Source organism: Sycon ciliatum, chromosome 1, assembly GCF_964019385.1.
Source record: "Sycon ciliatum chromosome 1, ocSycCili1.1, whole genome shotgun sequence".
Taxonomy (NCBI): Eukaryota; Metazoa; Porifera; class Calcarea; order Leucosolenida; family Sycettidae; genus Sycon; species Sycon ciliatum.
Window position 1 is genome coordinate 90,910,897 of NC_088643.1, and position 23,417 is coordinate 90,934,313.

At 47.0% G+C, this 23,417-nt stretch overlaps 2 protein-coding genes across 2 annotated transcripts; both read right to left on the bottom strand.

Moving 5' to 3' along the window:
- Window positions 1-572: 572 nt before the first annotated feature.
- On the bottom strand, window positions 573-10,640 carry LOC135806411 (neuroepithelial cell-transforming gene 1 protein-like). The gene is made up of 2 exons (XM_065320590.1): window positions 9,067-10,640; window positions 573-2,411 (listed from the first exon to the last, which is right to left on the bottom strand). The coding sequence occupies exons 1-2, from the start codon at window positions 10,288-10,290 to the stop codon at window positions 1,929-1,931; spliced, it is 1,707 nt and encodes a 568-aa protein (XP_065176662.1). The 5' UTR covers window positions 10,291-10,640; the 3' UTR covers window positions 573-1,928.
- A 5,264-nt stretch (window positions 10,641-15,904) lies between these two features.
- LOC135808689 (uncharacterized) lies at window positions 15,905-17,191 on the bottom strand. Its single transcript, XM_065321914.1, has one exon. It carries the CDS (start codon window positions 17,189-17,191, stop codon window positions 15,905-15,907), a length of 1,287 nt encoding a protein of 428 aa, XP_065177986.1.
- Between the last annotated feature and the right edge of the window lie 6,226 nt (window positions 17,192-23,417).

Consider the following 23,417-nt stretch of genomic DNA (forward strand, 5'->3'; position numbering starts at 1 on the left):
AAAGCAAGCTTGAGTGACAGTACCGGTATATTTAATAGTCAAAATAGAATTACAGTAAAACCTGTTATGGCGACCACTCGACCATGGCGACCACGGCGACCACTTTTCCTTGTCACGGACGCATTCACATTCAAAACAGCTCGGATAAGGCGACCACTCGCTGAACATGACCCACGACCGCGTTGCACCCTGCTAGTACATGTACGCGTTGCATGGTGCACCATGCATGGTAGATCTACACATCAGCGCAAGAAGTGTAGATGTACAATGGTGCATGCTTGACACTGATAGGTCTGAGGAGTCAGTGAGGACCCCAGGCACATGAGTCGTGCTAGAGTATCATCGGTGTATGCAGTGTGATATACTGATCAAAATGATACATCACATCAAGAGGTGGTTATGTACTCTTGATCACATCAAGAGTACATAACCAATCTTGATCACATGTATTATGACGTGTATATGGTCACGTGACCCACTGAACCTGGATAAGAAGAACACCTGGCTACGGCGACCACTTTTTCTCGTCCCTTGAGTGGTCGCCTTACAAATATAGACAGGTTTCACTGTACCAGTATCACATCATTGAATCCACAACTAAAGAACTGACAACTGCTAGCTGCTGCTTTGTCAAGATGCTCCTAGGGCCGCGCGCGCACACACACACACGCGCAGACATCAACGGGCGGAAAATGAGTGATGGAATAACGGCAAGGACAGTATGAACGCCACCGGGTCATTCAAACACAGACAGCACAGCACAGAGTACTACAAAAAGAATTGTAGTAGTAGTATTGTAAGTTAGTAGTAGAGCAGGCCAGCACGTAGCAATGCTACAGAGCGGTGTAAGGCCAGCACGTAGCAATGCTACAGAGCGGTGTAAGGCCAGCACGTAGCAATGCTACAGAGCGGTACCGCGGTGTAAGTCTACCAACAATACATGTACAGGGGCAACGATGATGTTAGCATGCGAGAAGATCAAGAATAAAAAAATTCACTCGTGATGTTATTCGAATAATGAATATTGACAGTCATAATGGTGTGCCAGCTAGTTTCATGCTCAGGGGAAGTGGTGTCCATGATTGAATATAGTAGCATCATGGGTCAACAATTGGATTACTTCACGTGAACAATGCACAGTGCGCACCGCCATGCAAGGGAAACTGGCAGGCACGCGACCCACCAGGAAACCACTACACTGTACAACACACACTAATAGGAGTAGACAGAAGGCGATAAGTTGACGAAGAGATTGTTATTCACTGACATGTTGGTGCACCGGTGTGAAGCAGGGCAAGGGATATCCACACACACTACAATGGGGGATCAGGTGTTATAAAGCTATGCAAAGAGCGACACGATCATACAGAGATTGCTGCCAAATGAAAGCATGTCCAGCACACCCAAGCCAAGCAATGACGACGTACTGCAAGCACTGGTAGAGCAGTTACAGTGGCGATGGTGGTGGTGGTGATACCCACGCTACCCATCAGCTTGCATCATCACACATACATTAACCGCCAGTCAGGCGGATATCACCGTAAAAGTGCAGAGAACATGACACTCAAGGACCACTTCGACAGTAGTACACTAACTGGATTGTCATGGTGAAGTTGAGTTGGAGGCTATACCGTAGTACAGGCATGCTTGACTCGTACATTGCTAAGCAAGGAACAAGTATCTGAAGCTAGATGTCTGTCTCTGCTCCGGCTATGCGCGGGAAGGGACTCCATGTTCTGTTCACACATGAACTTTTAAAAGACTTTGCCAGTGCACCATGACCTAGCAAAGCCTCAAACCGAAGTCATAGCGGGTATGCACACGACGGTTTCTAAAGGGAGAGTAGGGGCGACAAAGCCTTGCGCAGTTACGCAAGCATCCCTGCTGACGGAAAACAGCTACGCGCAGCCACTGCCCCTGGACGGGTATCATTTGAGTGAGCGCCGGCTTAGATTCCTGGTGACTGGTGGCTCGTAACCGTCTTTGTTGATAACAGTTGGAAGTGACACAGCGCTCGTTGATTTGCACAACTTCTTACTTTCTGGCCTGGTGACAGGTTTGGGTGGGGGTGCACTTCGATCAAAAGACGCAGTGATAGCCTCGCTAATAGCCTGCGTCCATGCCTTGGCGTCGTGCGAATTCAGAGCAGTGAATGTGACGGTTGCGCGGTCCTTAGCAAAGAACATTCCAGGAGTGGATGTCCGCTCGACTCTAAACACATTCGTTGGATCTGAGTGGTGCGAGCTCCTCAAGCTGCGGAACGATCCATTGATGGGCTCCTTGATGATGGGGTTATCATCCAGTCGCATGCTGTATGTGTAGATCGGGTTGTACAATACATGATAGCCAGGTTCTGGCCCAGTGCGATTCTGTTTGCGGGCCACAACCAGTGCACGATCAAATAGAAACACCTGTGAATCACAAACAGACATGAACCCACGTTACAACCCACGTTACAACATCTTACAGTAAAACTTGGTTTAAGCGGCCACCCCACGGCACAAGCAAAAGCGGTCGTTAAAGCCAGGTGGTCTTTAGAAGCAGGTCCCATACATTCGTGGCATGTCGGATTGTGCACATACTTGTGCACATATGTACTTCCATGTACAACAAAACCTGTAATGGCGACCACTCGACCATGGCGACCACTTTTCCTTGTCACGGACGCATTCACATTCAAAACAGCTCGGGTAAGGTGACCACTCGCTCAACTCGACCAACGACCACCCCGTGACCGCTTTGCACACTGCTACATGTACATTTACATGCACTATGCATTGCACTGTGCACCATGCACATCAGCTCAGGAAACGCAGATGCACATGGTGCATCCAGGATACTCGGCAGGTCTGAGGCCCCAGGCACATGACTCATGAGTCATGCATAGTAGCATAGGTGTGTCCAGTGTGATACACTGATTAAAATGATATGATTGTCATATCATGTATTGTGAATATAGTCACGTGACACTGAACCTGGATAAGAAAAACACCGGGCCAAGGCGACCACTTTTTCTCGTTCCTTGAGGGGTCGCCTTAGACCCCTCAAGGGACAAGAAAAAGTGGTCGCCTTGGCCAGGTACTGTAAATGTACAAAATTTCGGCACTTCACGATTTTTCACATTTCGGCGGCGATTTATTTTCGGCGTGGGATAGAGGGCATGGTATAGTGCGACAGATGCTGTGAAAAATTTCATCGGCGTTTTAATTTAGGCGTTTTGGGTCGGTGCCGAATATAGCCGAAATTAAATAGCTGCCGACAATTTGTATATTTACAGTAGTCTTCTTATCCAGGTTCAGTGGGTCACGTGACCATATCCACATGTGATACATCATTTTGATCAGTGCATCACAGTGCACACACCTATGCTACTCTAGCACGATTCATGTGCCTCGGGTCCTCAGACCTGTCAATGTCGTGCATGCACCATGACTGTAGTGATGTACATCTACACTTCCTGCACTGATGTGTAGATCTACCATGCCTGGTGCACCATGCAATGCATACATTTACATGACTAGCACTGTGCAACGCGGTCACGGGTGGGTGGTCGTCGGTCGCGTTGAGCGAGTGGTCGCCTTATCCGAGGTGTTTTGAATGTGAATGCGTCCGTGACAAGGAAAAGTGGTCGCCATTACAGGTTTTACTGTACTCATGTTGCCAGGTGCGGAGCATAGAATACTTTCCTGCAGGCAAAGCACACCTCACTGGATCGCATGCAGCGCATCCTGCACTGTCACCTTGGTCACTTCTGTTGACTGCATGCATTTGCTTCAGAGCGCACTTCAACCCTGCCAGCCAACATGGCACTTTTGGTCGCTGTGTGCAGGTCCAAAGTGGCACTTGGTACACTAAAAGTCGGTCGCTGGTCGCGCAAGGCAGGTGGTCACGGTATCCGGTGCAGTTTCTGTGTAGAACTGTCCATGCATGGAAAACGGTCGTTAAAAGTAGGTGGTCGCTTACACCAGGTTTAACTGTAGATATAAGTGATTGTACACAGAGACAATAAGAAAAAGGCTTCATTCATGACACCACCTGATGTCAGGCCTATCAAATATGGTTTGTAGTGACTGGGGACAACGTACACACCAGAAAACACCAGAAAAAGCTAGTAAAGGTGAGCTCACATCTGGCGCGTGTACGCGTGAAACCAGTTCAAACCACGCATTCGTGAGTATTTTTGCTGGCTTTTGGGCGTCATGCGAGTGGAAAGGTGTCGAAATGGAATTCCAACATGTATTTTCAGCGCGCATAGTACGCACACTGGCGTATATGCCAAAAAAAGTTCTTGAAGGTGTCGCGCACCCTCTAAAATACCACTCGAGCTGCAGTTTTCTGTGAAAGCCTGGACGTGCATTTGGGCCCGCATGAACCGCAAGCGTACCGCGTACACGCGCCCGTTGTGAACACAGACTAACAAATCACAAGTGCCATGCTTAGTTATTTTGTAATCGTATAAAAGGACAAGGCACTACATGTTACGCTATACTGTCCACTAACACCATCAGTTACTTGACAATCAGCGCATGCGATAACATTGCACATTCCCCTCCTATGTTATTACTATTAGTATACCTTCGAACATTGGAAGGCTGTTGGAGTGCGCATCCAAGACAGGCTAGATCTGATTGGCAGTTAGTTGTGGAAAGTCAGTACCGTTAGTCAGTGTCGTGCAATGTTATCGCATGAGCTGATTGGTGGTGTTCCTGTTAGCGGATATTATAGCGTAACGTGTAGTGCCCTGGTCGTTTTTCGCTATAAATTAATCCTGGGCTCTCCACCCTAGTCTACCATATTTCAATTGGATTGATCTGTACATCATCTGGCTACAAACTGATATCCAGGCAAGTAGTAAAATGTGACTGCCGTCATGGTGATCTCGGCCTCACTGCCCCGTCCTCCATTGCCTCACAGTATGGGTCCTCCGTCAGCGTGTCCTATGCTATCATCCACCGCATCCTGAGGCAAGATCGCAGGCTTGGCAATGCTGTCGCGCAGATCTACCAAGCCAAGAGGCGCGTCAGATCCAGTGCCCGCGATGCCACTAGGGCCCGTCCCCTCGCTTTCTCTGTGTCTGTCGAGCCGGATCTTCAGCGGTCCGTTGAGCTATCTTCTGAGAAAGGCTCATCTAACTGGCTGACCTACCTACCTCTCCGTCGCCATGGCTTCACTCTCACCAAGGGTGAGTTTCGCGATGCCATCTGCCTACGCTATGGTTGGCTCCCGCAACGGCTGCCAACGTCCTGCCAGTGCGAAAGCACTTTCACTGTGCAACATGCTCTGTCGTGCCCCCTTGGAGGATTTCCCACCATCAGGCGCAACGAGGTCCACGGCATTACCGCTAGGCTGCTCAAGCAAGTAGCCCAACAAGTGTCCATTGAACCTCATCTGCAACCCCTGTGAGGTGAGCACCTCCGGTATCTCACAGCCATCGTGGATGACCAGGCCCGGCTTGACGTGGCCGCGAGCGGCATTTCGGGAGGTCAATTCCAACGCACCTTTATTGATGTACGGGTGTTTAACCCTTATGCGTCTTCAAATCGGTCCAAACCACTTGCTGCCTGCTATGCCAAGCACGAGAAGGAGAAGAAGCGGACGTACGAGCAGCGCATCCAGCACGCCGGGCATGCTCCTTTTGTCCCCGCGGTGTTCTCCACAAGCGGAGGAATGAGCAAATGCGCCTCTGCCCTGTATAAGCGCATTGCTTGCCTACTCTCTGCCAAGTTCACTGAGCGTTACAGCGCCGTCATCGCGCATATCCGCTGCCGTCTAAGCTTTGCTTTGCTGAGATCCTGTACTATGTGTTTGTGTGGAGCAAGGAGCATTTTCACTCCTGCAGCACCTGCTGTTCCTGCTGAGCTAGTGGTTGCGGAAGCAGGTGTTGAGCTAGTGGTTGCGGAAGCAGGTGTTGAGCTAGTGGTTGCGGAAGCAGGTGTTCTTGCCATTTAATTGCTCACTTGCTACCATTTGTGCGATTTTTCTTCCTGCCATTTATTTCCTTTCCTCCTTTGCTGCTTTCCTTCCATATTCGCCTTCCAAGAAAAAAAGGTTGGCTTTGAAAAAAGTAAAATATAACTGATTGGAGTTAGTGAGACATGGACGGTGTCAGCTTACATGTGAGGGGAAAAGAGTGAAAGGGACGTGACAGTCAAGTTACAGGGACGGCAGGCAGATCCTGGAGACGGCAGGCAAGGTGAACTAAGTCACACCAGTGTAGCGCGAGAGGTAGAATTTATGTTGGTTGCAACATTTTGATACCAATTCTGATTCTTTGTTTAGAAGCGTGGATGCATCAGCGCAGATAATCTTCACCTTTTCAGCTAAGCACAGGTCACGCCTGTTTTTGTTATGTTGCTGTACGTCTCTGCTCTGTCGACGATAGACTATCCAATGTCGTACTCTTCACACTGGTCCTGCAGTGCCCACAAGTGCTTTGATAGCCTCGTGCTTTGACTTTGGCAATACCTTTCGTGCCTCGTAGGCATCAGGTGGTTGCCATGGCGCGTCTTGAACGTTTTCTCATAAAGCCCGAAGTACCGCCTCTCCCCGCCTGAGCTCCGAGTTGTGACGGCTGCTTGGTAGACCGCGCACTCCTGTGAACATCGGCCGTCCAGAGGGCAAGAAGATTTGACTCGGCAGTTGCATTCCACTGCTGATTTCTGTACGTTGGCCTGGGCTAGCACCTTCTGTTGGTCACCTGGACCAGGCAGGCTATATAGGGCATGCACGAATAGCTGACCTTCAGCGTGTTTGTTGAAATTTTTACTAAGGGGTAACGATGCCAGGAAGTGCTTTCGGACCAGCTTCAGGAACATCTGGTCGATGCTACTAGACACGAATATGCTAAATGGCGGGTTGTATCAGATTATGTCTCTTCCTCTCTCGATTCTTCTTTGGTATCAAAATGTCGACACCAGAATAAATTCTACCTCTCGCGCTATACTGGTGTGACATAGTCACCCGCCGGCCGTCACCAGCACCTGCCTGCCGCAACCGGGGCCCTGCCTGCCGTCCCTGTAACTTGACTGTCACGTCCCTTTCCTTCTTTTCCCCTCACGTGTAAACTGACACCGTCCATGTCTCCTCACTAACTACAATGTCACACGTTACTACACTGTACTTGCCTGGATATCAGTTCGTAGCCAGATGATGTACCGAGTATTCCCGAAATATGGTGGACTCGGATGGAGAGCCAAGGATTAATATACTTCAAGTAGCAAAAAAAGGGACTACGGTCCATTTCAAAACTATAGACGCGTACCTACGCAAAAACCGTTATGCCAGCATCTATACCACATAAAATCTGTGATCACTTTGTGCATAAGATTTTCCAAATTGGGCGTCTGTTATCCAATTGTTTAGAAACTATATGAGAACAATTGTGGAGCGGTCCTGAGCAATATTCCGAAAACTATTCTCAAATAGTTCCAGCCAAATTTGAAATATTTCAAAAACCCTACGCGTCTATAGTTTTCAAATGCACTGTAAGGCACTACAAGTACAAGTTACGCTATAATGTCCACTAAGAGTAAGACCAGCAGTTACTTGACAAATCAGCTCATGTGATAACATTGCACAACACTGACCAAACGGTACTGACATTCTACAACTAACTGCCAATCAGCTCTAGCCCGTCTTGGATGCGCACTCCAACAGCCTTCCAATTTGGAAGGTTGGAAGGCATAGTAATAATATGAGGGGGTGTATTGTTATGGCATGAGCTGATTGGTTTAAAGTAACTGGTGGTGTTAGTGGACATTCTACTATTATACTATTAGAGTGTAACTTTTAGTGCCTTGGTCCTTTTTTCCATATGTAATATTGTACTTGTGATTTGTTAAGCTGTGTTCATAACGGGGGCATGTGAGCGGTATGCTTGCGGTTCACACCTGCTCAAACACGCGTTCAGGCTTTCACAGAGAACTGCCGTTCGAGTCGTACTTTGGGGCGTGCCACGCCTTTGATCCCGCCAGTCAACGTGACTGGCATGTACGCCGGCACGCGCCTGATACGTGCTGAAAATTGCAACGTGTGGGAATTTCCATTTCGACACGTTTCCTGATGCATGACGCTCCAAAAGCCAGCAAAAATACGCACAAACCACGCGTACACGTGCCAGTTATGAACACAGCTTAATATCCATTTTCATACAGTACACAAACACACAACAAAAATCGCTGTTTTTGGAAGAATCAAGAGGTCATTTTCGCTCATGTATATAGGCATAGTATATGTGTACACCTGACCATAAAATGCACAGGGCCCTTCATGGGTACAGAGGCTAGTCTATATCCACTTTTCGTGTGCCCTGGTACGGCATGGACAGTAGTGAGGTTCCGCTATACGTGAAACGTAGAGAAATCACGTAGAGAACAGGTGTCTGGGTTAGGGTCTACGGCTTCGCGTGTTTGGTGTCCAATTTTCTACGCGGGGATGAGGTTCTCTACGTTGTGGCATACGCAAAGAGAAATGCGTACGGATCTGCTTGGTATCATTCAAATCAGGCAGAAAACTGCCAAATTTGGAACAGGAAATTCCCAGTAGACATTCCACGTGATTTCTTTACGTGAATGTAGAGCAGAACAGGTTTCCTTTACGAAGAGTGTTCCCGTGATTCTTCACGTCGTCGCGTTCCCGTAACGTAGATCAGAACATCACTCTGCCAGATGCGGGTAAAAAGTTACTCTGTCATCAAACGAACATATTGATGCCTGTGTGTCAACTGGTGGATTATGTGATAAATTGCCTGGTGCTGGCTGACATTGAGAAGTTGTTTTTCGTTTATAATTTACTTAAATTTAGCACATCATCCACATGTGCACATGTACTTTTGTGCATAGAAGTAGGGTACAAATACAAATTGGAATTTGACGCTTTGCCTCCAGGAGAGAGCTGTAGTTCATACCCCTGTACGCTTCTGAAACCGAGAAGATAAGCTACTAGTGATCTATTTTAAAATGTTTCAGTCCCAATCATAACACTACCATGCACATGCACACACGCACACACACACACGCATACACACACACACACACACGCGCACACACACGCACGCACACTGCTTACCTCTACCATGCTATTGCGCACTGTAAGCTTCAGAGGACCGCTGCAGAGCAGCTGGCGAGAAGCATCGACGATTGGACAGCGTGTTGTGCCTGTGTACTGTAAGCGTGATAGTGCTTGCTGGCACTTCACTTCACCAGTCTTCTGATCCATCTCAGCTGCTAGGTCCTGCATGATCTTGAGTACATCGCGCAGATCATCCAGATCACTGTGGTCCTTCGGTGTCACTTTTATCAGCTGTTTCAGCAGCAACGGGTATTTGATCAAACTGCTACGCTGAGAGTCGAGCAAATCCCACAGACTGCGCCGGTTACTGAACGCGCATGTCCGACATCGGTCCAGGAAGTCCTTGACTGACTGGTCCTGGAGCTTAGCATCGTACACATCTCTCGCAAGCTGCAGTTTGGAGCAGAAAGGGATGAGGACTTTTAACCTGGGTAACGTCTCCGTGAGCGTCTTACCAATGCATTCCGTCTTTCCCGTTGCCGTGTCTCTCTGCCTAGCCATCTGGTCCACTATGCACTGGTGGACATCAGGGAACTTGTACAACTGACCAAAGAGCTGCTTACTCTCCTCCTCACTGAGAATGCGTAGTTTGTCCATGGGCTTGGCATAGTTGTCCAGTACAGTCTTAGCATCTGACAGCATACTAGAAGCATGTGTGAACATTTCGTAAATTGCCTCCTGGCGCAGTACAGAGGCCTCGTCAAGCGCATCATCACCACTTTGGACGGTATTGGACCACAGTTGTTGGACTTTAGGTCGGGCTTTTTGAGGTGTCGGGGGCTGGTATCCCTTTACGGGCACTCTGGCTTTCTTGGCTGGTGACTTGTCGGATGGTTGATTGACTTTGCGGCCAGGTAGTGATGTTATACTTTGCACGCGATCCAAAGCCGATCTTTTTCGATGATTGGCTTCTGATGAATCGATGGATGTGAACGTACAATCCGTCAGCGACTCAGTAGTGCTCATTTCCCTGCGTGATCTTTTCAGGCGTCTTGGAGATGAAGCAGCAGCCGCCGAGGTTCTGCTGCTGCATTTCGCCGAACTTCTCCGGTCAGTTGCGCGTTTAGCCAAATTGCTCACAAAATTGGGAATGATGGAGCTTCTCCGCGAGCTACCACCTTCACCTGCGTCTGGTTGGTCATTTTCCTTATCAACTCCAAACAAAGCATCAGCAGTACTGCTATCTTGCAGGTCCAACGACGAGCCGAAATCGATATCCATCCCGTCACCTGCAAGCTCCAACAAAATTAACTCCACTACGCGACATACAGGCTGCTACTATTGGCTGGCAAGATGCCAAAATCCAACACCGATAAATAATAATTATTGGTGTGTAGCCAGCATTCGGGTGCTGCTTCAGTTTCGGTTTCAGCCTTCTTGACCACCTTTCGTGGAAGCACGGGCCAAGCCAAGAAACAACCCCAGATCCAAGTCAAACGCCAACAGAAGTTTATGGGTTTCAAATTTCGCGGGGTAAGGTTGTACTGTACTAGCCAGCTAGCTGGTAGCTAGCTGTACAGACATGTACCCGGCTCACGCGTAGATCTACTGCTGCGGCGGCGCCAAAGAGGATGTGCCCGCAAGTGTGCTGAAACAATCTTCGAAATCACTTCACTAAAACTAGTTACTAATACTTGTGAAGCTTTGATCATCACAATCAGTCTGTCTTCTGCTGTTGAACAGTGTGAGTGTGAGTTCCAAAGACTTATTATTAATTGCTCCTTACACATATCCTCCTCCCCCGCCCCTGTTCGTATCTCGTAGCATTTTCGTGCCATGTCAACAAGTGAGCTATGGCTTCAGAATGAGAAATTCCGAGAGGAGTTGGATTTTATTAGTGGAACATTTCTTCAATGGAATTTTGGTGAAAAGAAAATGTTTCTGAACCAACTCGTCCAGCGGGTCATTCCGAATAAGCTGTTTCTCCTTGCTGAATGCTTGGACGATTTAAACTTTGAGCAAAGCGAATCTTTCGTGCTAGCTTTACGAACGACCCTCGCTTTGGTGGATGGGTGGTGTAACGTACGTCGCAACCTTATGGTTGATCATCTTGAAGAGCTAGATCCGGATTCACTCCAGTATTTCAACACACTAATTCGTGACTCATCCGGTCAACTTTGAAGCACTGGATCATGCATCGTCACGGATAAACACACAGTCGTGGCGAGGCTTCATGCAGACGAACAACTGCCTCTGGTCACCGTGAGGAGACGTACAATGCACTGTACTGTAATCACTACTCAGGTTGAGTGAGTACGTCATCAGTACATTACTCGTCACAGATGCTGGCTCCAGAAAGTTGGTGGAGAATAGATGCTTACACTTTCCCTGAGTATGGAATCAGGATTGTGCCGTACAACTGGCAGTATAATAATTGTGTCAACATTTGCGGCATGCAGCTTTCCATATATCCCTGCTCATAGACCGAGTGCACCTTCCTTCCTTTTGGATGAGCTGTATGATTGTACTGAAGACGAAATACTGTTACATGTACCTGTACTAGTAAGTAGCAATCATAATCACAGCAATCACAGCATACACACTGACTGGTCCGAGAAGACTGCTAACATGGGAAAAACAAGCGGTCAAGCTCTTCCCCAGGCCGGCAGTCGACAAGTAACTTTACATACAGGTGTGTTAGAATTTACTCCCATTTCCAGACAACTATCCTGCGGCCCTTACCCAAAATAGCTTGTGTGTAATGGAGCTGGGGTATTGGTATCCCAGGCAAGCCCACATGCGTATGCAGTGATTATTATATTCGGTTGGCTTCTTCAAACTGTATTGGTTTCTTGGCGTCTTCAAAATTATTTATAATACATTCTACTCATGAAGGTATCCTGCAACTGTATAGCTTGCCATGATGGAATGGAGAAGTGTTGGAGAAGGTAGCTGCTCACATCGCCGTGATGAATATTATTTATAGGTTAGTGCATGGCAGGGAGGGCCTTATGGCTTGTTAGTGCCCGACGTCCTCGGGCCTACGGCCCTCAGGCTAACCTGAAGGGCACAAACAAGCCATGAAAGGCCCTCCCTGCCATGCACTAACTATTTTAGAACGAAGTTACATGCATTATCTCACTTGCATTATGCTCAGTGGCGTGCACCGAGTCTTGAAAGGGGGGTTTCTAGAGTTGGTAAAAAATTTCTGGAGACCCACTGTATAATTATGTATTTTGAGCACATATGCATGAGCATCCCCCGGCCCGAACATCCCGTCGGAGTTAACGGCGAGGGCTAGGGAGGAGGCTGGGGGGGGGGGGGGGGCTCAAGATCAGGGGTGCAGGGAACACTGGTGCTGATGAGATGCGGCGCTCGTCCGACTGCTATGATCAGATCATGCCGACACCAACGCGTCTGAGAGGCCACCAGGTACAGGGGTAGAAAGGACAGGCATACGAGGAATGAGGAATGGAGGGAGGGGACGATGTTACATGGAAATGTTGGTACATGTATAACCAGTAACAGGATAAAACGGGTTACCTTTTACATACCAGTACTTTAAAAAGTATTTGCAAAGAGGGTGCAAAAGTCAATGCACTCATATACAATCACATGTTTGTCAAACCCGTAAACGTTTGATAGGCCTAGCCGCCCAGGCTACATGTACATGTATACACTACAGTCTGTAAGTATAACACTATGTCTATGGTACTTCACTAGTCCACTCAATGCAGGCATGTTTGTTACATCAAAACACTGCTTACATTCGACGTATTTTTCTTTCTGTTCTTATGACGAAGTTTTCGGCATGTATTGGCAATGTTCCACATGATGGACCTTACTTCGATGGAAGCTCGCGGGAGAAAAGCGAAGCCCCGCGTCCTTGAGTTGCGGCCCGAGCAGCGCTTCGTTCTGAAGCAGCGCAAGTGGATCATGGATGCACATTTTTACGTCTTCCAGTCGACAACGTTTTTGACGAACATCTCGTTTTTGACGAACATCTCTGCTGCGCACATGAGCGAGAACGAAAGGCTGTCATCTTGATTTGAGTCAACAGTTTGGAAGGAGATATCGTCAATCATATCCTTGAACTGACTTGCATCGCGCGTGCTTGACTCAAATTTCGAGGCAAAACGGATTTCTTGAACGTCATCGCCAATCCAGGAGCTAACCAGAGCTAGCCTAGGGATCGATCTCTCTGTGGCTACTCTCCACTGAAGAAAGAGAGAATAATGTATTTTGAACTGCATGCAAAGCAACTTTCTCTCTCACTTCGAAATAAGGACATAGTCACTGTACTGTAAACTGCCCGTCGATCGACGCGTATGCAGAATAACCAATCCAGTACGAGCGTAAGCACGCTTTTCCTTTGGCAAGATTGACCGAAAAAAGGCCGGGTTTCCAGACACCAAAAAAACTCATACGGTGCACGCGCCTGATGCTTGTGTACCTTATATTGGGTAGTTTTGTGGTTTGTGTGCAGAGAGAATTGGTGTGGTATGATATTTTCTTCTGGTACCTCAGCACCACTGAGGACTACAAGTACTAAAAGTAGAATAGAAGCAAATGAAATGCTGGGCTCTTATCGCGACCTTCATTCTTATTCGTAGCTTGTGGAGCTACCGTAAAAGTCCGTAAATAAGTACGTATTTATTATTATTATTATTATTATTTTTAGAATTGCGATCAACAGAACGAGCTGAACCGACATTTCACAAAGGCTTTTATTGTTTTCAAAAAACGAGTGGATACGAAGGCAGTGAAGAACGTGGAAGAAAGAAAAAATGTGATATGGAAAAAAATGATGAACAAAAAATTTGTACTTCGAACTAGTTTTCGCACAACACTCCTCAGGAAGCTACGTTGTACTAATGAAAAACAATCCAGAAAGTTTGTGCCGTGCTCGTCATGGTTATAAGTTGCAGTTGAGTGTGTTAGAAGCTGTTTGTCAACGTATTCATAAGCCTGATCTGTGTGTCCAGAAGGACAGCATTATTCGTTTGAAATTGTTTTAGTGGCAGCTTGTTCTGTCGGTTTGGCTCTGGTTGGCCATGGTGTCATATCTTGTGTCACAGTATACTAGTAGTCCTTACAAGTTCGTTAATTGCTTTCGCAGTTTTTCCTGTTATTACCTTAGTGCTAGGATTATCATTTTCATAGGTGTTGTTTCTTCTCACTCCATTTCTCTTTATTAGTATCTTTCTGGATTGTTTTTCATTAGTACAACGTAGCTTCCTGAGGAGTGTTGTGCGAAAACTAGTTCGAAGTACAAATTTTTTGTTCATCATTTTTTTCCATATCACATTTTTTCTTTCTTCCACGTTCTTCACTGCCTTCGTATCCACTCGTTTTTTGAAAACAATAAAAGCCTTTGTGAAATGTCGGTTCAGCTCGTTCTGTTGATCGCAATTCTAAAACTATTGTCGCCTCGACGCCTATTTATAAATTATTATTATTATTATTATTATTAAATTTTTGATAGGGCAATCCCCACAGGCCTAAGGCCTTTTGACAGGGTACCCTAAAAAATGAAGAACAGAATTACGGAAGGTATGCAAGGAAGAACTTGAGCGGACCTCCGCTGGGAGGGCATTCCAGCGGTCAGAGCCAAGGAAAGTGACAGAAAATAAACCATAGCGACGTTTGGCTGTCGGAAGAGCAAGGGAAGAGGACACTTGAGAGCGGGTGCGAGAACTAGTGCAGGTAGAATTAGAGCGGAGACAGAAACAGTTAGCAACAAAGACACTAGCCAGATCATGAAGCGCACGGTACGTTAGAACGTACAGCTTGAATTGGTACCTGACAGACAAGGGAATGATATGGTAGCGGGCAAGAACAAGGGAGACATCAGATAGGCGGGGCATGCAAAATACAATACGCAGCGCTCTATTACTAAGTCGGACAACACGGTCATGGAGGGAGGCAGAAAGGCAGTGAGCAAAGGAATTAGACCCATACTCAAGTATGGACTGAATGGAACAGATGTAGAAAGCCCTCTTAGCATCGATCGTTAAATGGTCTCGGACCTTTCTAAACATTCCTAACTTACAGCCTATTTTACGTTCTAATTGTGCAATGTGAACTCCAAAGGAGAGATGTTCGTCAAGAACTATACCGAGGTATTTCACGTGTGCACTAGGGGTGATGGTGACATCTTCAATCTGAACGTTGACATCGGGGTCAAGAGGTTTCGACTTAGGCCTGAACACAACAAGCTGGGTTTTCGAGGAGTTCAACATAAGACCTCTCGTTGCCAAGAATTCCTTTACTTTGATGATGTCCTCTGTGAGGTCTTTGCATAAGTTCTGGACATTCTTCCCCGCCCTGTATAAAGACACATCATCTGCGTATTGACGGGCTTTGCAGTGTTTGGGCACAGCGGGGAGTTTCCTCACGGACAAGTTAAATAGAAACGGCCCTAAAACAGAGCCTTGTGGAACGCCTCTGTTGCTTGTGTATGGTTGCCCTTGTTGAGTCTTAGTGACCACGCACTGTTGTCTGTTTGTAAGGTAGCTGTGAAACCATTGCAGAGCGACTCCGCCAATACCAATCTCAAGTAGTTCTTGAAGTAACATGTTGTGGTTGACAGTGTCAAAGGCCTTTGACATATCAAGGAAGGCAGCCACTACGTAGTCACCCTTGTCCAAGGCAAGCATCCAATCGTTGGTAACACAAGTCAGCAAGTCTTCGCAGGAGTGGCCTCTGCGGTAGGCGAATTGCTCTGCAGGGAGATGTTGCAGTGCGGGTGGTGCATTCTGGATGTAGCGTATGAGTTGATCATGCACTATGTGCTCAAGTAACTTTGACATATGGGGGAGCAGTGATATTGGTCTGTAGTTGGAGGAGACCGACCTATCACCGCGCTTGTGGATGGGGCGAACATGGGCTGACGTCACTTGTACGGAGCTGGGAATTCACCAGACGTCAGAGATTCAGATAACAACTTGGATAGTGAGGGAGCGAGCTCATCGTTGATTAACTTGTAAGCAGCAACTGGAACATTGTCTGGTCCGGTGGCTTTACGGCTTTTCATGCGTTGGATGTAGTATTGCACTTCCGGAACACTGACTGATGAAAACTGAGCTAATGAGTATTCAGGTAGAGGGCCGTGGGGCATGCAAGGTGCACTATCAGAAATCGAGGGATCGTTCACGACTTTCGCAAATGTCTTTGTGATGTCGGAGACATTAGCAGCAGGTTCCTGATTTGCTTTAGCTCTGCCAAGTAGATTGTTTATAATACCCCACTGTTCTCTTGGGTGGCCTCTGTGGCAGACAAGTTGTTCTTGGAAGTATGTCGACCGTTTCTTTCTAGTTAGGTATTTGCATTGCCTGCGAAGTGCTCTAAACTGTTGTACGAGATCTGACTGGTCTGGGTGTCTGAGCATTGCACGGTGCGCCCGTTTGCGCTTAAACAATAGAAGGCGGAGTTCATCATCCATCCATGGGGCTGGAGCGTATGCTTTCTTGATATTCACACGTTTAACAGGGCAATGCTCGTCTAGTGCACCCTGAACTGCAGTCTGCCAATGTACAATGCGTGTGTTTAGAGACTCTGGCGATGAGGCACTAGCGTGGTGGGACAGGTTGAACATTTTCTCAGTGGCTGTTTCTTGGAAATCTATGATATTCAGAGACCGAACTGGTGGCTTACGTATCTGTATTTGTCTACTCGTCTGGTGTGGCTGAGCATCAGAATGGACGGTGAAATGAACATGAACCAGATTATGGTCTGAAATATCACACGCAATTACAGTCGAGCTACTGAAGACAATATCAGTCCCGCTGAGTACTGCAGGTGGTGTGGTGAAAGTGGAGTTGGGTACTAATACTAGATCTATCGTTGTTCCGCTTGGATATCTGGTTGGCGAGGTGACAACATTTCGGAGGTCGAAATCACTACAGAGTGTTTGTAGATGAGAGTAGTGTGTATGATTAGGATCTTGTACATTCACATTGAAATCTCCTAGAACAATAGAGCAGGTGGAGGCTGGTGCACGTCTCAGCGAGTCGTCGATCAAGTCAGTGAGGATCGACCAGAAGCTTACAGGTACCGCTGGCGCTCGGTAAACGCCGAATATGGTCAATGGTTGTTGGCATACATTGATCTGCACAGCAAGAACTTCCACGTCTGAGGAGTGGTGTAATCTCCGATTATCATACTCATCTCTAACATACATGCAGACACCGCCTCCTCTCCCAGTCTGCCTGTCCTGTCTGTGCACGGTGTAGTTCGGTATGTTTATACAGTTATCAGGAACAGTGTCGGTCAACCATGTTTCAGTGAGGGTCAATACATCAATATTATGAGCACGTAGAAGTGATTTGATCTCATGCAATTTATTATAAAGACTACATACATTAATATGAGCAATACTTAGCTTTCGAGTTGTAGCTGTTGATGCTGGTGATAAATGAGCAATACTGATCGTGCTGGTAGACGGTGCAGTAGTGGTAGCCGTAGCAGTTGCAGATCTCTTGTGTGGTGTTGGGGATGCCCGGGCTGTTTCCTATTGGCTCTGTGTGGTCAGGAGGCGGGCAATGTCCTGGGATGTCAAGTGTCTACCGTTCAGTGTAATGGCATCACGTGGAAGGTGGCATTTGACGCCTTTGCTTCTCAGAGCACGGAACTTGGGAACCAGCTCTTTTCGTCTTGCCTGTTCCTGGCGGGTTAAATCGTGCTGAATATAGACGTTCTCGCCTTTGTGCTTGGCCTGCGTTTTGTGGCGCATTAGCTGTGCTTTGGTGGTGGGAGCCAGCACAGCTCGCACTAGACGAGCTGAAGTCGTGACAGCACCAGTGCTGTTACTGTGTAACTGACCGATGCGCGTCGCAGACAGGATGTCCCCGGGGGCAACTTGCGGAGCCAAGGTGCTGATTATGGCAGGTAGGTCTTCCATACTGACCAACCACCACAATCTCAATCCCTTGGCAAGACATGCAGAATCCCTGGAGTTCTCTCAAAATCCCTGGATGGCACAAAAACAAGTGAAAAAGAGCTTTTCCCGCCAAAAAACGTTCGACTCTGCAGCTGTGCGTACAGCACAGATCGACCCTGTAGTGCAGTTTGATCAGTCGGCGCCCGCCTGTCACTCTGTCAGTGCAGATCTTGCATGGTCAGGTCTTTAAGTGACGTTCTGACACGTCATGACCAGTGCCACTGTGACACGCGTGACCAGTGCGGAACTACATCGATCCCGCGTTTCTTCCGTGGCATGGCGTCGAGCTGTACCGCTGCACAGAGGACTCCTAGGATGTACGCGTACCGTAAAAAAATGCAAGTCGCTCCGTAAGTTTGAACTGGAGTTACATGCGCGTGCATGCATTTCAAAATACCAATTTCGCGTAAAACTACCTTTCTGAAAACGGTCATAACTGTTGTAATCTTTGTTCTATTTCCAAAACAAAAACAGTTCTGTGCTCAGGTTACATGAAAGAATCGTTTGAAATCAAGTTTGCTCACATAGAGTGAATTTAAATTTTTTTACTGCGTGGCAGAGGTTTTCAGTGGGCCCGGGCTCAAAAGGTTAAAGTGCTGTGCACAGTTCGAAGTGCGAATGAGCACCGTACATACCTTTGAAAAAAGTTAAAAACCGGGACGTTCGGAGAGAAACCATGGAGTTTTCAGGAAAATCCTGTATCAGACAAAACTTTGGTTTTCCGGGAGTTTGCTTGAAATCCCCGGGACCCCGGGAGGAGTGTTGATTTTCCGGGATTTTCCCGGGAAAAACGGGAGGGTTGGCCAGTATGGTCTTCGGAGGGGCTCTCCAAAAGGCCGCGTAGCACGATGTTGTTCACTCTGCTGCTTTTATCCGTGGCTTCAGCCACGAGGTCAAGCAGTGTCGCCTCCGAGGTGCCCTGTATGGCATTTCCAGCTGGATTTGGGCTGGTGAGGTTGCATACTGACCAACCACCACAATCTCAATCCCTTGGCAAGACATGCAGAATCCCTGGAGTTCTCTCAAAATCCCTGGATGGCACAAAAACAAGTGAAAAAGAGCTTTTCCCGCCAAAAAACGTTCGACTCTGCAGCTGTGCGTACAGCACAGATCGACCCTGTAGTGCAGTTTGATCAGTCGGCGCCCGCCTGTCACTCTGTCAGTGCAGATCTTGCATGGTCAGGTCTTTAAGTGACGTTCTGACACGTCATGACCAGTGCCACTGTGACACGCGTGACCAGTGCGGAACTACATCGATCCCGCGTTTCTTCCGTGGCATGGCGTCGAGCTGTACCGCTGCACAGAGGACTCCTAGGATGTACGCGTACCGTAAAAAAATGCAAGTCGCTCCGTAAGTTTGAACTGGAGTTACATGCGCGTGCATGCATTTCAAAATACCAATTTCGCGTAAAACTACCTTTCTGAAAACGGTCATAACTGTTGTAATCTTTGTTCTATTTCCAAAACAAAAACAGTTCTGTGCTCAGGTTACATGAAAGAATCGTTTGAAATCAAGTTTGCTCACATAGAGTGAATTTAAATTTTTTTACTGCGTGGCAGAGGTTTTCAGTGGGCCCGGGCTCAAAAGGTTAAAGTGCTGTGCACAGTTCGAAGTGCGAATGAGCACCGTACATACCTTTGAAAAAAGTTAAAAACCGGGACGTTCGGAGAGAAACCATGGAGTTTTCAGGAAAATCCTGTATCAGACAAAACTTTGGTTTTCCGGGAGTTTGCTTGAAATCCCCGGGACCCCGGGAGGAGTGTTGATTTTCCGGGATTTTCCCGGGAAAAACGGGAGGGTTGGCCAGTATGAGGTTGGCGACAGGATGTCTGGCAGTGAAGGTGGCGACCAGGGAGTCGTCAAATATTGACGACTCCCTGGTGGCGACTGTCTGCTTTACTTCCGCAATGGGGGACTTGGCGCCATTCTCTGAGATTACAACATCTTCAGTACATTTTTCGATAGCGGCTTTCAAGCGCCGGTTCTCCGCTGACAGGCGGTTGATGTCCTGGCGCTGCTCGTTCACGACGACTTCGAGGCTGTCCAGACGTTGTCCGATGGTCTCGGCAATGCTGTCTGTCACGATTGTCTTCAGCTCCGTTCGAAGTTCATGACGGAAATTTTCAAACATGTCTCTCATCTCTACAGTGATGCTCTGGCCGTCACCACCAGCGTTCACAGGCCCGACGCACAGGGCTGCACTTGGAGCGGTGCAGGCGTGCTGTTTCTTAACGGATTTCTCTGCACCTGTTTGTCTGACTTCAGTGTCACTCGGGGCGAGACTCTCCGTCGGGCTCTCAGCTCTACGTTTTTGTCCAATGCCTGTACCTGGAGCAGGGGGGGACGCATCTACTGTGATATCACTCTCTGAACTAGGTCGAACCTTCCCTTCCACGGCCAGCGTGGAGAGGGGAGGCCACCTTACGAGCAAACTTTTTCATAACTTTCGACATTACAGCTACACCAAAAAAAAAAAGTATTTAGGGGTCGTCTGTAATTATCGAAAAATTAAAAAATCCGTCCTCGTGCAAAATTGTCTCTGACCCACCCACCCACCTCCCATTTTTCCCATTAATTTTTTGATCTTTATAGGCCATTCACACGACGGGCAAACTTACTTTTATCGTACTGTTTCCAAGGATATTTACTCGGATACGATAAACTTGGACACACGCGAGCAACTGATTTTTTATCTTGGCCGAGGCCCTTTTGCTCGCGATTATCTTTGCACGCCAGGAAAAGAGTCGGTTGTTGAAAGTCTGTCCCTCCAGGAAATCGCGATTCCACGGATGCAACAAATTTCGCGAATTTGGCCCAACCCCGCGATTTTCAGCAAAATCCACGATTTCCCGCGTTTTTTTTTGTTGTTTTCTGCACTATATCTCACATTTTTGGCACTTTTCACGCAGTTCTTTCCATGATCCTGTACTGCTGTAGGTTATTTGCACAGTACGACTCCCGAGTAGATATACGATGCAACAAATTTCGTGATTTGGTCCGAATCCGCAATTTTCTGCAAATAATTCCGCGAATTCCTGGCAAGTTCTGCATCATTCCGCACTTTTCGTCGCATTTTTTGTTACTTTCTGCCGCAATTTCTTGCGCAAGTTTTCGAGAGTTTTTTCCGCAAATTCCCGCAGGGACAGGAAAGTGCGTACTGCAAATGCAGTGCTTGAACAAGGGAAAATTCAAAATTGAACATTTCCCGGCATTTTTAGGAGGTCACTATGGATACATTGACGGTTGCAAAGTTTGCCCAGCACCGTGTGAACTGGATCACAGTTTGCCAGTGTTATCTTGGTCACACGCGTGCAAATGTTTGCACGTCGTGTGAATGGCCTATTACCGATGCCCAGCTCGAAAATAAGAACTCCTGAGTCCTGACCCCATGTTCACTGATTGCACCTACATGTACATGTACATGTACATGTATGTCAAGTACTAGTAGCTAAGTAAAGTGAGTAGGTCTACCGACGGCCATGCACGTCCTACAACTACAAAAGAGTCATGTACCGGTATATCATACTGGTGTTTGCGATCCTACACTACGTCTACAGTGCACTACATGTCAGTGCAACAAGTGTATGAAAGTCACTGACGAAAAAAAAAAAAAAAAAAAAAAAAGGACGAAAAATCGAAAAATTAAATTCCGCCAGCGCTCTTGACCACCCACCCCCTTTCTGCCTGAGGACGGATTTTTTAATTTTTCGAAAAATACGGACGACCCCTTAGTGACCACACCCGTCCTAACTTTCGGGCGAGTACTGACTTTCGGGCACGAACAAACTTTTGGACCTGACTTGTGTGTAGTGGAGAAGTCATTTTGATGTAGATGTACATGCTATGTGCTGCATGTGCGCACCGTATCGGTACTTATTTCGGGCAGTATGTTTATCGGGCTTGACTTGACTTCAACAGACAGAGCCAAAAGAATGAAGGGGGTAATTCTTTCAGGCAGGTAATTATTTACGGACTTTTACGGTATTTTTAATAGGGGCTTCGAGAGCCCCTTTTTGATACCAAAAGTCCATAGATTATGGACTCTTGTTGATACCTATAATCAAGAGTACATATGTATATGTACATATGTACTCTTGCTATAATGACTTTGATCTTTTATAGGGTTCAGCCAGCTATTGAGAAAGAAAAATCGTACAGATGAAAGAGTACGGGAAGCAAAACCCGTACACAGTTCTGAAATGGGTAGCTTTTAGTAGTACACCGTACACGTGTGTAGAGTTTATTATCTGCACCGTACTATAATGCGTACATGAAGTTGTACGAGTTGAAAGTGAATATTCAGCAATCCAAGGCCCTTGATGAGTCATCAAGAGTAGTAAAATTACGATTGAACTCTGATAAGGCCCTTGGCGGGAGCGTCGCTGATTGGTCGTTTCCTGGACAACGAGACAGACCTCGTTCTAAAATATTTTATCCCTCTCTTTAGTGTTAACTCCTATTGATACTATACCTAGGCGTCAAATATTCCTGCATATTTTACTCCTTTATAGGACTAAGTATACGGATTGCTTATATTTGGCTCCATTTTAATAATTGAACACATGCTTTGGTTTGTTGTGATAAATCTGCGTACTACGTCAATTAGGAAATAAAACCTCGTAAAAGACCTCGGCTTCACCTCGGTCTTTTCATACTCGAATGTTATTATTGACTTCGTACTCAGTCAATATTAGTCATATTCATCGTTATAGTTCACTGCTATAATCCCGATTTGCTAATATTATTATCGTTGCATGTTACCGTGTTTTTGGTCATTGAATGCCGGCCTCAGGATATCTGTGTATAAAAAAAACATGGAGTGCCTTTTTATGCACTCAGCTTTGTCGCTTTATTGAGTATTCGTGCCACATTCAGGCGGTCTTACTTACATTGTACTTTGTAGAAGATGTGCAGGTGTCATGGCAGTCACTAGTAGGTTAGGATGACCGTACTCACTACTACTACTGTAGCACTTTCCACGAGAAGATGTACTGTCATCTATGGACTCCCAAATGCTTTCCTTTTCCAAGCTTACTTAGACCGGCCTGATCCTACCGGTAGGACCATCATACACAGACATGCTGCACAACCTCTGTTCTAGCATTTTACCTAAAACCTTACCTTAAACTGTTGCTAGGGGGTTACGAAGGAGTCCACAAATTTTAGACGTGATCGTACAAGGCATAGTGCGAAATACCATGGCAATTGCGGAGTAGAGTATGGAATCTTGCATTCCACTGACATGGCAAGCTGAGAAAGACAATAAGTCCTCACCATGATCGATGTGCCATGGTCAAAATTCACTTTGGACATAATGTCTAGCGGGCCGACCGGAGCATGTGCTAGTGTCTAGCGCCAGTAGCGGGCCTACCGGTAGGACGGCATGCAAGCTATCATTTTAATGCAAAAAAAGGCAGGGGTGCGTGCATGGTAGACAAGGTTGTTACAGCCGTGGCCTTCTAGACG

Bases quoted from the DNA above. Each gene is read 5' to 3' on its own strand.
- LOC135806411 (XM_065320590.1), bottom strand. From the start codon at position 10,290: ATGGATATCGATTTCGGCTCGTCGTTGGACCTGCAAGATAGCAGTACT. The intron at 2,412-9,066 runs GTAAGCAGTGTG...TGTGATTCACAG, and splicing joins TGCGCAATAGCATGGTAGAG to GTGTTTCTATTTGATCGTGC.
- LOC135808689 (XM_065321914.1), bottom strand. From the start codon at position 17,191: ATGTATGTTAGAGATGAGTATGATAATCGGAGATTACACCACTCCTCA.